The 17,716-nt window shown below is 37.8% G+C and overlaps 2 protein-coding genes across 2 annotated transcripts in view; one reads left to right on the top strand and one right to left on the bottom strand.

The window, feature by feature from the left end:
• The window catches only part of Cenpp (centromere protein P), a 181,763-nt gene that overhangs the window by 37,908 nt on the left and 126,139 nt on the right, over positions 1 to 17,716 (top strand). The gene's annotated exons all lie outside the window — the stretch shown is intronic.
• Omd (osteomodulin) lies at positions 7,999 to 16,240 on the bottom strand. Its single transcript, XM_032919609.1, has 3 exons — positions 15,942 to 16,240; positions 9,311 to 10,258; positions 7,999 to 8,560 (listed from the first exon to the last, which is right to left on the bottom strand). Exons 2-3 carry the CDS (start codon positions 10,248 to 10,250, stop codon positions 8,223 to 8,225), a joined length of 1,278 nt encoding a protein of 425 aa, XP_032775500.1. The 5' UTR covers positions 10,251 to 10,258; positions 15,942 to 16,240; the 3' UTR covers positions 7,999 to 8,222.

Below are 17,716 nucleotides of genomic sequence, written 5' to 3'. Positions count from 1 at the left end.
CCAGTTCTAATCTATATCTGTCTTAAAGTTATAATATGATGTATGAAAGTGTTGTTAGAAAGTAATTCTTAAAGGAAAATGAAACTTATACTTCAGATGACTTTACATTTATTAATATCTTTAGAATCATACTTTAGCATACAGTATTTAAATTAACATGTGAAAACAAGCCTACCGTAGTATCTGGTTGAAGTCCCTGAGTTTTCCTCAATAGGTGTTCGTGCCTGTGCATTAGTCCCAAGTGGGAGAGTGAATGAGCAAAGCTGTGGAATTGCTTCAAACTGCTGAATAAAGTTTCAGGGCCGCAGTTTAACTCCCATGTGGAGTTCAACAGCAGATTCCATGTGGTGGAAGTCCTGGCCAACATTCCTTCTCGGGGTGAACTGCAGGGTGTTACACAGGAGAATGTGCTGAAGACACTTGAAGTTGCAGCACCAGGGCAGCTACAGCGTGCTGCCGTCTGCCCTGTTACCCTGTGCACGAATCTTTTAGTGAATGCTAGTTTATAAATCTTTTTTAAAATCTGGCCTTTATTTTTGTGCCTTTCTGGTATAGAAGACATTTACTTTTGAATGAAATAGAACACCAAACTGAGCATAGTCTTTGTTCTTAATTTAATGAGAACTAAGAATTTTGTCCCCATACTATAATTAATACATTAAAAATTTATATATAAAGTAAGTTTTAAAACAGATTATTTTATAGATTTGTCCTTTAGGGTGGTAGTTGTTGTTGTTTCCTGGGGGTTGGGGAGCATTCAAGATAAGGTTTCTCTATATAGCCTTGGCTGTCTTGGAATTCACTTTAAGAAGAGGCTGGCCTTGGACTCAGATCTACCTGCCTCTGCCTCCTGAGTGCTAGAATTAAAGGTGTGTGCCACCACCTCCTGGCTGTCCTTTGGTTTTAAATCCCTTTATTTTAGTTCATAAGAGTGTGAAAATAGTTTGATTCCATAATTTTGTAATAGCAAAAATTTTTACTGAGTGAAATTTTATATTTACTTTTGGAAAACTCAAGTAGGGAGAGGGTGTAGTGGTGAACACCTTTAATCCTTTAATCCCAGCACCTAGGAAGCATAGACAGGTGGATCTCTGCTGGTTCAGCCTACACAGTGAATTCCAGGTCGTCCAGAGCTACATAATGAGACCGTCTTAAAAAAAAACAAAAAACAAAAAACAAGCAAACAAACAAAAACAAAACTGAAGTAGAAGCATAGATGCCATGTAAGCATCTCTAAAGACTCAAATACTTCTAATCTTAATACCTGAGAATGAGAGACAGAGAGTGGAGGGTTCGGGGCTAGCCTGGATTCCATAGCAAGCCTTTGTGTTCTCCCCAACCCCCACACACACCCCAAAAAATTACTTTTATTTTTTATTATTCTTTGGCACTTTCAGTAGTCACAATTCTTTTTCCTCAAGCAAAATGTGGATAAATATTTAAAATAGAGCATGGAGGCTGGCGAGAGAGCTCAGCAGTGTAGAGCATTTGTTCTTGCAGAGGAACTGTGTTCAATTCTCTGGAAAGAATAAGAAGTCACTAAAGAAAGTTCAACCAATGGCTGTGGCTGACCTAGGACAGAGTTGCAAATAAAAACCAGGTGTAGAGATGCTGGAACAGAGACTATAGAGTATGCTGTGGCTGAACTGACTCTTCAGCTCCCTAATTCTGCATAGCCTAACCCCCCCCCCCATCCTAAGTCCTTTAAGTGGCCTTTCTGACCTGGTTAATCTACCCCTAAAACTATTGTGTATGATCAATCTCATCCAAAAACAAAGGCAGAACAAAGATACCATAATCACTTCTGGGAAGATAAAGCCAAGTTCAACCACTCTTTAGGGAAAGCCAAATCCCTATACACAGTTCCCTATAGAATTGTTTGAAAACGAGGTTGTTTTCATTTCAGAAAGAAATGTTACATTCTGGTAGAAAATTTCTTAGCTTTAAGAAATGTGAAAGCTGCTGCATGCTTTAGAGCAGACGTTCTATCCTGTAAGAATTTCCTCTATGACATTTGTTTAGGTGACCTTGCTGCAATACCCTTGATGCCTTAGAGGGGCTTTATTTTTTCAAGGGTGCCTTATGAGTCTGTTGTCTTCCTCCTAGTTGTCTCTCAGCCGTAGGCAACTAGAAATGTGCTGAGTAGAATTGAATTTCCAGGCTAGCGTGTGGCTCAATTCATAGAGTGTTTGCCTAGTATTCAGGAAGCCCTGAGTCCCATTGACATCCATGTATAAGACGGGTTTGGTGGCACTGTTATGTAACCTTAGCGCTTGTGAGATGGACACAGAAGGGTTACTCACTACTTAGTGAGTTCTAAGCTAGCCAGACTCTTGCTCTTCAGAACAGATGCCAGGCTTGCCATTAATCCCAGAATGCAGGAGATTAACACGGGCAGATCTCTTTGAGCCAGCTTGATCTACAAAGTGAGTCCTAGGCCAGACAAAACCTTACCTCAAAAGAAAGAAAGGGAGGGAGGGGGGGGGAAGGAGGGAAGGAGGGAGAAAGAAAGAAAGAAAGAAAGAAATTGAGTTGAAGAACCAAGAGGTTTCTGGAAAGAGAGAAGGGAGCAGGAAGAGAGACAGAGAGAGAGAGATGGGGAGAGACAGACAGAGACAGACAAACAGAAAATATACTAACAGAAACCATGTGGTGACTTAAATATGCTTGGTCCAGGGAGTGGCACTAGTAGGAGATGTGACCTTGTTGGAGTAGGTTTGGCCTTGTTGGGAGAAGTATATTACTATAGGGTGATTTTTGCCTTCAGAACAAGATGTAGAACTCTTAGCTCCTCCAGTGTCATGCCCACCTGGACACTGTCATGCTTCCCTCTATGATGATAATGGACTGAACCTCTGAAGCTGTAAGCCAGCCCCAGTTAAATGTCCTTTATAAGAGTTGTGTTGGTCATGGTGTCTCTTCATAGCAATGGATACCCTAACTAAAACAAACTATAACTACTCAGTGGGTTGCTATTTTCTCCATCTTCAATATCGTCATCTGACTTCATAGGAAACTGTGGTTTAGAGTCAGAATACTTCTCTGAGGTCTAAGCTTTGATTACCTCAGTAGCCACTCCCTTCCTGCCCCACCCCCTCAAGTTTATGCTATGGATATTTTGCCTGCACGCGTATCTGTATACCACCTATAGGCTTGATACCAAAGAGTTCAGAAGAGAGGGTCAGATCCCTTGGAACTGGAGTTAAAGTCTGAGCCTCCATGTGGTATTGGGAATTGAACATGGGTCTTCTGGAAGAGTAACAAGTGCTTTTAACCACCGACCCATCTCTCCAGTTCCAAGGAGGCTCAGTTTCTAAATCTATTGAACTATATTCTAATTACTGTAGAGTTCTTTGGCCTGTATATTGTTGACACTTTGTTTGGACCTGATAGTTCTTTGTTGTGGACTATTTATTGTATGTGCACTGAGTGTGTTTGTAAGTACATTGTCTCCCTACTCATTAGATGCAAGTAGAAGTAGCCCCCAGCTGAAAAACCAAATAAGTCTTCTGACACTGCTAAATGTCAGTCATGGTAGAGCCTCTTAAATCCCAGCATTCAGGCCTCAGGGCCAGGCAGGTTTGTTGTTGTCATTTTGTTTGTTTAATTCCAGGCTATCCAAGGATACATGAGAGCCTGTCTCCAGAATTACAAAATAAAGGCTGGAGAGCTGCCTCAGCAGCAACCATAGGGTAGCTCACAACCGTCTGTAATGGGATCCAGTGCCATATTCATATATTCATATACATTAATTAATAAATGTTTTAAAACTATTTAAAGTTCTAAAGAAACTTAGAAAAATGAATTAAAAAACAAAAGTCTAAAGCAAGGAAAACCTAGAAGGTACCTACCACCTAGCTATGCACTATAGCTGTCAGATGGCATAGCAGGTAAGAGTACTTACTGCTCTTCCAAAGGACCCAACACCCACCTGTAACTCCCAACTCCAGAGTTTCAGTTTCCTCTTCTGACTACCTCAGGCACTATCTTGCAGGCACTTGGATGTTTACTCACAAATATAAATAAAAATAAATTATATTTTAAAACTGCCTGTGAGAATTACGGAGTTACTAGATACTTAAGACTTTTTAAATCCAACATTCTAAGACCTGCTAGCAGGCTTGCTGTCTTAAATCCTGTGTTTGCGTGAACATAGATCTCTTGTTCATATGAAGCAGATGAGACTGTAAGTACTTTACCCAGCAAGGAAGGGGGAATCGGGTCACAGTGCTATGGGAGGACGAGTTCATGCTTTTTAAAAAAATATTTTATCGGGCTGGAGAGATGGCTCAGTGGTTAAGAGCACTGACTGCTCTTCCAGAGGTCCTGAGTTCAAATCCCAGCAACCACATGGTGGCTCACAACCATCTGTAAAGGGATCCGATGCCTTCTTCTGGTGTGTCTGAAGACAGCAACAGTGTACTCATATACAAAATAAATAAATAAATCTTTAAAAAAAATTTTTATCTATGATTTTTTCTTTTAGTCTCTAATGTATTCATAGTCTGAATACTTACAGTGATGGAAGAGTGTGTGTGTGTGTGTGTGTGTGTGTGTGTGTGTGTGTGTGTGTGTGTGTGTGTGCCATGCTACTTCTAACAGTGTTAATTATACCAAATACAGTTAGTTTAACTAAGATTCTTGTAGGCTATTGGAGCACCAAGCAGGAGACTTGGGACTTTGAGCTGTTAAGGTCTAATCTTGTTTCCAGCTGTTCTTTTACTTTATTTCCAAAGTTTAGAAGGAAAAACATGTGTTTCTAATCAGGAAACCAGGATTTTAGTTCCAGCCATCCTTGGGGACATAGGAATTCTTTATAACACAAAAAGTCTATAGAAGAGATGAGGATTTTTTTTTCTTTCTCCCTTTTCTGCTTTCTTCCCTCCTGGAGCTGGTTCTATGTGTCATATGATACACATGCATCTGCATTTTAGCTTAGTAGTCATTCAGTTGAGGAATAAGTTAAAAATCTGTGCTTCAAGTAATATTTACACACAGGCTAGACATTTTCAAACAATAGCATTTGAGCATATTTCTGAAGAATCTTTTATTTTTGTTTCTTTTCTAAAAGCTAAATGTGTTTATTTTTGTTGACTAATCTTGGAATTTTGTTGTGATATACATGTTTTCTTAGTTCTTATAAGCAGTTTAGCCTTTTAAGATATATTTCTTTGTGTTTACTGAGAGATCCTTGGATTTTTTTGAATTCACTGTGTCAGTGATAAATATTTGTAGACCTACGTTGTCTTGGTTTTCAGCAGGAGGGACTTAGTGACACAGTTTACTTGAGTGTCCTTGGAGGGAGGAACCTGAGCAAGTTAAATCTGGTCTTCATACTAGGTGGGAGGTGCGTGCTTGCCTTGTAGGGCAGAGGGAAGCCTTGTGAGGGGGATGGAAGGAAGCCTGCTGACTCACCCTGGTGAGCCATCTGGAAGTGTGCTGAACTGTCTAATAGTGAAATTGCTTTGGTTTGTCACAGAATATTGGACTTAAGAACCTTAATGAAACCCTTAGTGTCTTATGTCTAATACTAATGTTTTACTCGAGAACAGTGATGGAAGGGTCTCAGATGCTGGCTCCATTCTCTGTGGCCGCTGGTTCGAGAAACCCACTGCTAGCCCTGCAGTATGTCGTACCCACCTTTTGGCCTGCTGAGGAGGTTACTAACTGAATGCCTGCAGCCCCTGTGCCTCTAGAGCCTTCCAGCAGCCTTACACAATTGTCTTCCTTCAGAATGAGGCCAGGTAAAGTTTAGAGGTTTAGAGTGGCTGAATAATCAATCATTCAGTTACCTGTCTTACAACTAAAAAATGTAAGGTTTCATACTCACGTGTCTAATACCAATTTTTTTCTTTTTTTTTTTTTCAGTTGCCAGATATATTCTTTGGGTTTTTGTTAAGGATAATTTTTTAAAATTAAAAGTGTATTTTGTAATTTAGAAGGAATTTAACAATTTTTAGACTTCAAAATTGAGAATTTTCACTTTTTAGTATAAGGGTTTAATTAAATTACTACTCGTTTACATAAATCTATAATCTACTTTGGCCAGTCAGTTTCTGCCATATCTCAATACCACTTCTTCCTGAACTAGCTGCTTCACCAAGCCCAGGCCAGAAATTAGTTATGGTATCCATGGTTACCTGGTTTATTGTTCCTGCCTCTTCAGCATTTTGTTTGTTTATTTCTTGTGTTAGAGTAAGTTGTGTGATTTTTTTAAAAAAAATACTTTGTTGTAGTAATTCCCATTCTGTGCAATTCATCTTCTTAAAGTGTACAAATTCAGTCATTTTATTATATTCATGTTTTTTATAATAACCATCATAATAATTTTAGAAAACTTGTAAAGAAAACCCTGTTATCAGTTCTTTTTTGAGACAGGGTCCAGCCCTTGGGAGTCTCAAACTTGCTGTATATGGGAGAATCTCTTTGAACTTCTAAATCTCCCACATCTGCCCTCCACTCCCAAACACTGGGGTTACACAGTTTTGTGCCAATGCACCCAGCTATTGATGTCCACTTTTTGGATCGTGAGTAATGCTGCCATGGATGCTCTTGGCAGACTTTGGAGTGAACCTGTCTTAAGTCCATGGGCATGTACCTGGAAGCAGACATCCTGATTCATACCCAACCGGCGCTTTCCAAATTGCTGCATCATTTTCTGTCCACTGTGTGAGGGACCAATCTTTGTTTTCTCACCAGTATTTGTTATTTGCTGGTTTCTTGGTTGCCATCATTGTGATTTTGGTTTACATTTCTTTAATGGCTCTTTTTTAAATTTTAAAATGATAGAAGTTAGAAAAATAGTCCGATCTTGCTTATTTTTTAACACTCACAGTATCACATTTTTATTCTTAATGAATAATTGCATTTATAATCCCATTTTGAAGTATTTTAGAATCAACGGGATCTTACAGCTTGTATCACAGGGATACACTCACTAACTAACCTGCTGTGAAATGTTTAAATGAGGGATGGAGTGCTGTTTGTGTTCATTGTGTGTTGTCAGCTGTGCACGTGTGGGCAGGGGAGGAGTTCTTTTGGTGACGCTAACAACCTGCTCAAGCAGGAAAACCAGTAGAGGCTTCTCAGCACTCAGAAGTGTGAACAAAGGCTTCCAAATTACAGTGTGCACATCTGCTAATTGTACCTTGTCTGAAACTTTACCGTGTGTTTTTGGATTCCTTGTACTGGCATACACAGATTTACATTTGTTCCTTTTTTTAATCACGAGTCCTGTGAAGCATAAGTAAAAGAATTCACACAACAGTTTGAATATTTACCTTAAAGCTTACTTAAAATACTTTTAAAATGAACTGAAGAACATAAGTGATACAGATGGGAGGAGGCTACAGCTCAGTCTTTTTACCTGTGGTCACTAGTAAAGCTACACAGAGAGACCCTGTCTCAAAAGAAGAAAAGAAGAGAAAAGGAAAGGAAAGAAAAGAAAAGAAGAGGAGGAGGAAAGAAGAGGAGGAGGAGGAAGAGAAGAAGAAGAAGAAGAAGAAGAAGAAGAAGAAGAAGAAGAAGAAGAAGAAGAAGAAGAAGAAGAAGAAGAAGAAGAAGAAGAAAGGGGGCGGGCAGAGAGTCAGAGAGGCGGGAGAGAGAAAAATACAAGTGTGAAAGCCATTAAATGATCTTTCTTGAGTGAAAGACTACTGCTCAGTTAGCATTCCTCCATTTTTCCATGTCCTTTTCAGGTGGAGAGGACAGCTGTTGTCTTCACAGCCAGTGTAACTTACCTGATCATCCCTAGGAAAAAGTCCCTCATTGGAAGTGGCCTAATCAGAGGATTTTATTTAATTTATCATCGTCATTATCAGGAACACACATGGCAGCACACATGTGGCCAGAGGAAAACTCCACAACCTGCAGGAGTTGGGTCTCTCTATTCTCAGAGGTCAGGCTTGGTAGTAAGTGCTTTATTTGCTTAACCATCTTGCTGGCCCTTGCACGTTTTTGTATGATAATATTTCTAAGTTTAAAGAATATACAAAGCCATTTGAGCTTAGTTTGTTTATTCCCACTTGCCATTCTACTTTATATTTCTTAAGGTTTGCATCGTTTCTAGTAAGCACTACGCCTATGAAGTAAAGCCATTCTCACTAACATCTCAAATGCAATTCGGGTCTTTATACTAGCACATACTTCTAGATATATTATTATGAGCAGGTATACGCTTACATTTGTAATTAGTAAGGCTTTATGGAGTCATAAATATGTACCTATATAGTATTTTGCCACGCTTGCATTTCATAGTAATGAGAATTAAAGTGCTCTTCTGTTTCTTCTTGACCCTCAAGAGTGTGGTCCTGACTGTCATGGTCGTCTTCCTCTTCCTCTTCCTCATCTTGATAGCGCCTGAAAACTTGGGTCTTCAGTTGTATTGTTTCACCATTAGTGCTCCTCTGCTCACCATAATAAATACTGTGTATCCGAGGGAAGCAGAAGAAGATATATGAACTTATTGGTTCCTTCAGCTTATTTTGGTCCACACGAAGGTATGTTAAATGGTGATGGTGTAGTGGATCAAGAGAAGGACACATCATTGTCACATTGATGCCTGAAAAATACAAGTCAAAAGTTTATTCTGCATATGGTAGTCATAATTCCAGGTTGCAATTATGAAATTATGAAATGAGATATAATTTTATTATAGTATATAAATGGAGTTAGATTTCATTACTTTTGGATTATGTTTAATTTTTATATTAATTAAAATGAAGTGAAACTTGCATATCATATCACCAAAATAAGTATGAACACATTGGCTTTACTGATTGTATAAGTGCTTCCTAGTAGAAGCAATCTTAATTTTAAAAAGAAGAAAAGGGGAAAAAATACATTGCTACTACCCAGGGTCATATATCTTCAGATGCTCTCTAGTACTCCTTGCTAATAATAGTCAAGGTGGTAAAGTTGAATAGAAAAGATGATAAAAATTAATGGCACTCCCTTTTCCCAGTCCACCATCTGCCATCGCCTTAGCCATCCTCAGAGCAACCCTTTTCATCACTATGTAAAACATGGATTATTAAGAATTCATTCTTTATAAAGAGTCAGAATACCATCCTCTCATCTGCTGTGTTGGTGCATGTGCCTTTAATCTCTCAGCATTAGGGCGGCAGAGGCAGATGGGTACATTTGTTATTAGTTTGAGGATAAGCCTGATCTACATGGCAAGTTCCAGGGCAACCTGGGCTACATAGAGAAACCTTTGCTCAACATACACACACACACCCCCACACACACCAAAAAAAAGGTCAAAATACCACTCTTGTTCTTTTTTTAAAAATGCAAAAATTTTGCATACTTTGTATTTCATTATTTTGTAGGTATAGATGTTCCAAATTCCTTGGAATGTAGAATGCTTGCTTCAGTTTGTTATGTCCAACGTTGAGTTCTATAAGATTGGAAAGATTAAAGATGTCATATGGAATGTCTTCAAGTTTGTTGTGTGATATTCTTAGAGCATGAAGTTTTGGAAGTTTCTGAAAGTAATCCTCTGGTATAGATGAAATTGAATTATTTTCTAAAGATAGATACATAAGTGATGACGGCAACCCAGGGGGCATTGACTCTAACCTGTTATTGCACAGGTTAAGCTGCATGAGCTTTTCCAGTTTGGAAAGAATCTTTCCTTTTAACATGGAGTCAGAGAGATGGTTATAGCAGAGGTCAAGCATAGTGACGTTTACCAGCCCATCCATGGCATGTGTTGGAAGTGTAGAGATTTCATTATTACCAAGAAGGAGTCTTTCCAGAGATTTAGGAAGAGGAAATGGAAATTCTTCTAAGTTATTGTGATCTAGATGAAGTTGCTGTAGATTTGAAAGTTTAGCAAACACACCATAATCAATCTTTTGAGATTTAATTTTGTTGTGACTCAGGTTAATTTCTTTAAGATGAGTTGCATTGATGAATGAATCTGCAGTCACAGCCTCAATATCATTGAACTGAAGGTTGAGTTGCTGAATGTGCATTGGAATATCTGGGATAGTCTTGAGTTTGCGGTTGTCACAGTACATTGATGTTGGAAAGTTAGTTGGACAGAAGCATTCCTTAGCACAACCTAAAATATTCTGATAAAAGGGAGCTCCATATTCGATATTTTGGTGAAACTGGAATTCTGGCTCATAATCCTCACTTGGCTCTTGCTCATAATCTTCATCCCACTGGTAAGCTTCATATTGGCCGTATACTCTAACTCCAAAACAGAAGAAGAGGACATATATTGGACTTAAGAAGCCCATTTCTTCTCCTATTACAAAGAGAAAAGCGATTAATACCCAGAAAAATTCTCATATAAGTTGACATTAGGTTGATGCCTATGTATAGCAGAATATTTGGGAAGCACAGGCAAAGCTCTAATGACAATTTCATATTTAAGTACCTGTGAAATTTAGAATAATATGTTGCATTAAACAGAAGTCAGAAGTGTACAGTTCTGAACTTTTTACTAAGTAGTCACTATCTTTTACTTGTTTACTTTCATTTTTTATAGACCACATTCCCTTTGTATCTCTTACAGGCTAGAACTTAACTATGAAAACCAACCTGTTCTTAAATTACAGGAATTTCTGCCTCTGCCTCCCGAGTGCTAAGATTAGATGTATGAAGCACAGTGCTATACAGCCATTATCTTCTGGAACTGTTGGAGGGCAGAATAGGACGGGGATAACGACTGGACTGTAACAAAAAAATTTAAAGATAAAAAAGAATTGCAGTGGCCGTGTTTTCTAGACATGCTGATGTTTCTACTGACATCACCCTGCCACTCTAGTATTTTCTCCACTGTAAGTGCTGGGCATTCTTGTCAGCCTTTTCTTGATTAGTGCTGTGTGCTACCTATGTGGACACTTAAAGAATTTTGCCTATTAAACATTTATTAAACCAAAATCTCATTCCCTAATACTTCTGCTACTGAAATTCTATCCTTGTTCATTAAAAGAGTGTTCTTTATTATGTGGTAACTTATTTAGAAAACCCTGTCATTTTTTTCCTCCTGTTTTCTAAGCCTATGTATATTTTCAAATTTTCTTCTTAAAAATATTTATATTCTGCAAAGTTTCAATTTCACTTAGATTAATATTTTCATATTTTCTCCCTGCCTCCCTCTGTTTACTGTTTTCTGCACTCTCTCACTCGCCACCTGGTCTCTCTCTCTCTCTCTCTCTCTCTCTCTCTCTCTCTCTCCTCCCCTCCTCTCCCCCCTCTGTTCCTCCTTCCTCCCTTCCTCCTTCCTGCTTTCCTGCCTCCCTTCCATCCCTCTTCTTTACTTCCTTCCACTCTGTCTTCCACACTCGTAGTTCCCAGGTTGGCTGAGGAGTGAGGTTGGCCTTAAACTCAAGAGCATTACCATGCCTGACTTTGAGTAATATTTTTGACTGAAGGTTTGGATTATAGATATTAAAATGCCACTATCCTTGTCTCCTAGGAGCTTGAAATCTAAAGGAGGATGAGAGACACACAGTGCAGTGTAGCTGAAGGGTGTTGTATTTAGTAGGACTGTAAGGGGAAGGAAGGCTTTATAGATAATTAACAGTTATTTCTGCTGAAACCTGAAGAAGGGTGGAGTATGTTGTAAACAAGGATTTTGAAGACTTAAATTTCATTTCTTCCATTTAACAATTCTGCCTCTTTCTTTATTAAGAAAATAAGAATTGCAGTTCCTAACCATATGCACATGCCTATAGTCCCACTTGCTTAGGGTCAGGTCATTTGAGCTTCAGAGTTGGAGGCCAGTAGTACTACATACAGCAAGATGCCTCCTCAAAAGGACAGTGTGACATTTGTTAATAATAAGAAGTTATAGTTAAATTATGCCTTGCCTCCTGTGTGTGCATGCACATGTACCTGTGAAATCTAGAAGACAACCTCAGGCATCATTCATCAGGCACATCTACCTTTCAATTGTTTTAGACAAGAGTCTCTCACTGTATGCTGGCCAGCTAGCCAACGACCCACAGGGACTGCCCGTCTCTGCCTCCCAGGTACTAATTGCAAGTGTGATCTCCACACCTGGTTTTGTTTTATTTTTTAACATAGAACCAGCTCTTGCTTGCAAGGTAAGTAAGGATTTTGTTGTCAGGGCTCCCTCCCCAGCTCCAAATCTTGCCTTCTTTATCTTACATGCTTATCTTGTATCTTAGTATTTTGTTTAAACTCTCACTTTGCTTTTGGTGTTGGTGATGGGGTTTTGGTCTCCCTGCACTACCAGGATGGTCTCCACCTTCTAACGTTCAGGCCGTCCTTACCACCTCAGCCTTCTCGGTTAGGATGGCATGTAAACGTCCTTAGCCAATTCAAAGCTGCTGTCCAGTTGAAATGAGCATTATTTAGGAAACTTTTTAAAGGTTTTTCCCCCCAAAGACATTTTTTTCTACACTTTTCTCATCAGGGGTTTTATGAGAGAATGAACAAATGTCCTAACATTACTGTGTGTTAATGAAATAATTTACATTTTATTCTTCTAGAATGCTACTCTTGTTTTTTACCATTGGTATAACTGACAGAAAATAGTTAATCATTTCTCTGACAAAACTCCTCATTTGTTCTTTTTTCTCCCATGTTTTGTCTCAGTTCTTCCTATGCACTTATGTTCTGGGCCAGCTAATTCCCAGAGGTCATATTCTGGATTTTGAACAACCCATACTCTGACCATATTATCTTCAGTAGTATGTCCAACTACAAGTATCCCCGAGTTTCAGAGGAGTCTGTCATGTTAATGCTACTGGGTTTTCATTGCCTCCATCCATCCTTCCCTACAGTCATAAGTTCCCTTTGCCTGAGATGCTACAGTTCATTGTTCTCATTTCTCCTTTGCACATTCCCTGAGTTTTCTGAGTTCTTTACATCTGGCAAATGACTCTTTCCTCCCTACCCTTGTTCTGACTCACATAGCTAAATATGAAGAAGGAAAACCAAAGCAGGCTGACAGGCTGACTCTCAGTTCTTGGCTACGACCTTAAGTATGGCATGGCTGCACTTCCTTAGTCCACCCCCCTTTCCCTCTGCCAAGACTACTGGGCTTTTGTCTCTTTTCTCAAGGCTGTAAAACATCATTTCCCGTCATTCTTTTTGGATGAATACCTTGCTTTTAAAAGAATATTAAATAATTATTTGTACTAGTTTATTGTATTTACTCTTATCTATAGGAAAGTACCAAATTGAAGTGCTTTGATCTCTTTAGTAATGAGTGATATTGTGGTGCTGGTGCTAGTGCTGGTGGGGTTTTGTTGTTGTTTTTGAAGACAAGGTTTCTCTGTGTAGCCCTGGCTGTCCTGGAACTCACTCTGTAGACCAGGCTGGCCTCAAACTCAGATATTTACCTGTCTCTGCCTCAGTAGTATTGGGATTAAAGGTGTGTGCCACCACTGCCTGGCTATGTGATTTTTTTTTTAAGTCTAGCAGATCTAAATAATTGCATCAATTGTTCTTTACTGTATAATCCAAGAAGGACATAGCATAGGCACTGTGCTTTGAAGAACTTTTAGAATTCTATATGAATGAGGTGACGAAGTCTATTTCCAAGTAAAGAGATAAACAACAGCATAAAAGTCAGAAGTATGAAGTTCCTAGAAATAACAACTGTTCAACAGGACAGAACCTAGTCATCTAAATTCCTAAGGAATTTGCACTCTGCTAATGAAGTTCTAATTTAATAAAGTAGGATATTTGTGCTGTGATCTTTATCCTGCAGTGTTCTTAGTGGAGTCTGCTTTGGGGTAATCATTTTCTTACTGTCGTTACTCAACTAGTAACTAAGTATTTGTATGCTTAGTACAGCACTTTATAAATAGTAGTAGTTTAATTGGATTATTTAAGGTTGTTACATCTTCTAAAATTATTTTTATCTGTGAGACAACATGCTAAGTTGTTAGGGAACACAGAAATAAAGAGAAAATGAAAACAGGGTTCCTTCTCTGTAAAGAGCAAACAGTTTAGAAGAAGAGACCCAACACTGCAAAATGATCCATAACTAAACGGGGATGATTAGTACTGCAGGGCCAGATCTTGATCCTCCTGGGATAAATATCATTTGACCCAGACTTTGGCACTTTAGAAGAAATGGGTTTGGGAAATCTTACACATTTTATTCTCTTGTTGGTGACATTTTAATTGAAATTTTTTAAGGATTTTATTATACTTGCTATAGTAATTTTTAAAATCATTTTGCTACTTTGTATCAGTTCCAATACAGCCACTAGAGTTAGATTCTAAGAGGCTGCTTTCTCAAAATGTGCACTGAGAACCAAGAAGCAGAGCTGGTTTGTGGCACCAAGCCAGGCCACAGAGGGCTCAGAAGTTCTGTCACACTTGCTCGTGAGCATCCATCCACGGTGTCTTAATGCTGTCCTTGTGTTAGGACCATTAGCAGTCATCAGCAGCAACCGTAGGATTTAGAATTAGAATCTGTTGCTCAGGGGTTTGAGGTATTGGAAGAAAAGGAAATCTTGGTAATACTTCCTGCTAGCTCATCTTAGGATCAAAAACTGGTCTTTGCAAGCACTTCAGGAAGATTGCCCTGGAGAGCAACTTTTCCTCTGAAATCCTTTCATTTACTAGTCTTCCTCTCCTCCCCTGTGATACCTGCTCTCCCTTTAGTGATTTTACTTCATCTTACCACTGAGTCTCTTCTTAGTCATTGCTGAGCGTATTTGGTTACTTTGTTTCCATATTCTACAATGTCTGTCCTGTTCCTTGTAATATAACTTAAAAAACGTAAGAGTAACTCACTGTCAGTCATCTCATTTCCCAATCTCTAATTTTTAACAGAGTCTCAGTGCAGTGTGCTTGTTCTAAGTAGTCAAAAATCTGTGGAATGAGTGACTTAAGAAGTCACAGGTTGTATCTTGTTAGCAATGCCTTTCTCTGTTAATGTTGGTGTCTCTAGGCATTTCACCATGCTGGTTTCTTTAGATGATTAAAAGTTACAGAACTGGGCATTCTCTTTTGTACTTATTTCTCTATAACAATATGTGATATTTCTCACTTATATTATGTTGTCTATTATAAAAATAAGAGATGGAGAAAAATTAAAGCAAAGCAATAATGTAAAATTTAAGAAATTATCCATTAATATGAATTTTGCATATAACACAATGAGAATATCATTATCATAACATTTCTCATACTTGAAGAAAAACATTCATTTAAAAAATGAATGTAGGTCCTAACCCAAATTAATAAAAATGTGTTTATAATTTACTTAGTTCTGGAGTAAAGCATCTTAAAGTAAAAGCATCATAACATTTCACTATTTTAAAGATGTAATTGTTTTACTGGTATGCTATAGAAGCCAGAATATAAAAATCATTTGTGCATGTGTAAATTTTTGTCTAAAACAACTTTGAATTTAATCTTCTGCTATTCAAAAAGTATCTCAGTTAAAATAATAATAATAATAATAATAATAATAATACATACATACATACAGAACCAATACATTTAAATCTTAATTAACTTAAACTTAAGAATTCTTTAATAACCAGATAAAATGTTCATATTTTGGGAATGATAGAAATGAAAACAGACATTGTAAATCGGTAATTTTCCCAGTAGGAAATTTTTCAACAAAGCATTAGCAGATTGTTTGTCATTTAAAAATTAAGAGCAGAAAAGCACACCCAAGAAACTAAAGAGAGATTGATTCCTTTAACCCAAGAATCTATCCCTTTGTCCAATTTTATTTTTAAAAAAAGAATATAAACAAATACTGTTTGTTGAGTCATTTTAAATCAGAAAGTTAAACTCACCTTACTGATCTTTTTGCTTGAAAATTTTACCTAATCAAAAATTTATGTAAGTTTTAGCCATATTTTGCTCCCCAGATTGCACTTTTATGATAAGCACAGTCTAATTTAATATTTAGCAAACCCAATACACTTTTGTAACAGTAAGAATACATTCTTTAAGAGTTGAGAATGACTTTATCATCATACCTGTTGAGATTGCTTTGGTTTCAGGGATTGATGAATTGGCAATCCTTTAACTGAATCAGAAATGCCTAAATTCTTTAACGGAGTTTCTTAAAAATCCACAGTAACTCTGTGTCCAGACAGGGCTGTCCTTTGAATTACTGTAGCAATTTAAGTAAATACAATCTGCTTGGAAAACACTTGGGTTGAATTAAAATTTTGTACTTCTTTTCATTATACAGAATTTTGTGGATTCAAAGCAAGATGTTTGTGTTCTTGGTCAGATTTATGTGGCTTACTTCTTTCTTTTCTCCTTAATTTTGGTTTGAGGTGTGGCAAGAATTTTCCCTAATATGAAAGGCAAACAAGACTAAATGAAACAACATGTACTGATTACTGTTTTTATTTTCGTTTTTATGCCAAAGAATTCTTCAGATTAAAGTCCACTGTGACCTGGAGCCCAGTGTCTCAGCAATTTAAGGTGGAATTCAAAATTGTATCCGGTCTCTGGGTTGACAGAGGCTTGTACTCACATCAGTGCTTCCCGTTTCGAAGCTAAGAATCAGAAACAGAAACATACAGCATTTCACTTCTAGTTTACTTTGAAAATACAGTAGAGTACATTGGTTTCACAGATTAAAGGCACAGCTTTCCCACTTATATAGGCTACTCATAACTTTTAAAAGATAAATGAATTCCCTCAGCCGTTGATGCTAATGCCTTGCCTTTCCCCTCAGTACAAAAAATAACTTTATAGTGCATTTTCTCTTTAAGCAAATAAAAGCCTCCGCTGCCCAGCAACTTCTGCCTTTTACTGTGTGCATTTAGAAACTTTCTCCATTTGCTAAGTGAGCCCTCCTTAAGAGTTGCAGCTAGCAAGCCTGCTTACTGCAAGGCTAAATTTTTGTGCTAATGTTTTCATAGTTAAACAGAGTTAGCTGTGTCTCTTGGCAGCCGCTGTTGAGTTTTTTGGAAGAACATTCTTTCAAGCTTGAGAAGTTCATTTTTGGTTCTTTAAAACAGTGTTTTCTATTAGACTTTATAAGTAACTCACAGAATTTATTTTTATGTTTCAGATTTGAGAAAAGTATACAGTATTTCAACGATACTTTGGCAATATTGTAAACATCTAGTCTATTACTTGAGACATTGGTATGTGAAATGTGGCAGACCATACTTGGGCCAAGATTCCATTTAGTTACCGATCTTTTCCATATGTTTCCTATTACTGTCTTTGTTCTTAAACCTCAGGCTTTCACACTCAGGAGAAGAACAAATTTGTATGTTTTTCTCAAGCATCGTTTTAGTCCCCTTAGTAGTTCTTTTAAAAGATTAATTTAAAATCGACCACTTAATTTTTCAATGTAATTCTTTATTAACTGTATGTTATGGTCTTAAAACAGTGATTATGTTGTTCTTGTTGCTGGATTAGGTGGAAATTTAGTCACTAGATAGCAGAGTACATTAAAGTCTGGGAGCCGGAAGTGTGACGAACAGCAGCAGGCGGATCTCCGAGTTGCAAGACAGCTGGTCCACAGGACACCCAGGCCTACACAAGGAACCCCTGTTCCCACAACAAGAGTGTTTCTACAAGATTTAAACTAGGTTAGCATGTATGTGACGTTTCAGTTGGCAGTGACTGAAAATGAAGGATGGTTAGATAGGTGCAAGTTTCTGATCACTGATTTCTTATTATACCAGATGAGGAGAGAAATCAAATGAATTGGTTTTGTAAAAATCTAAATTATATGGTAGATTTATGATTTTATTGACACAGACACAGCATCTCAAAGCTGGAC

This window comes from Rattus rattus, chromosome 14, assembly GCF_011064425.1.
Source record: "Rattus rattus isolate New Zealand chromosome 14, Rrattus_CSIRO_v1, whole genome shotgun sequence".
Taxonomy (NCBI): domain Eukaryota; kingdom Metazoa; phylum Chordata; class Mammalia; order Rodentia; family Muridae; genus Rattus; species Rattus rattus.
This window is presented reverse-complemented; position numbering and strand designations above follow the sequence as displayed.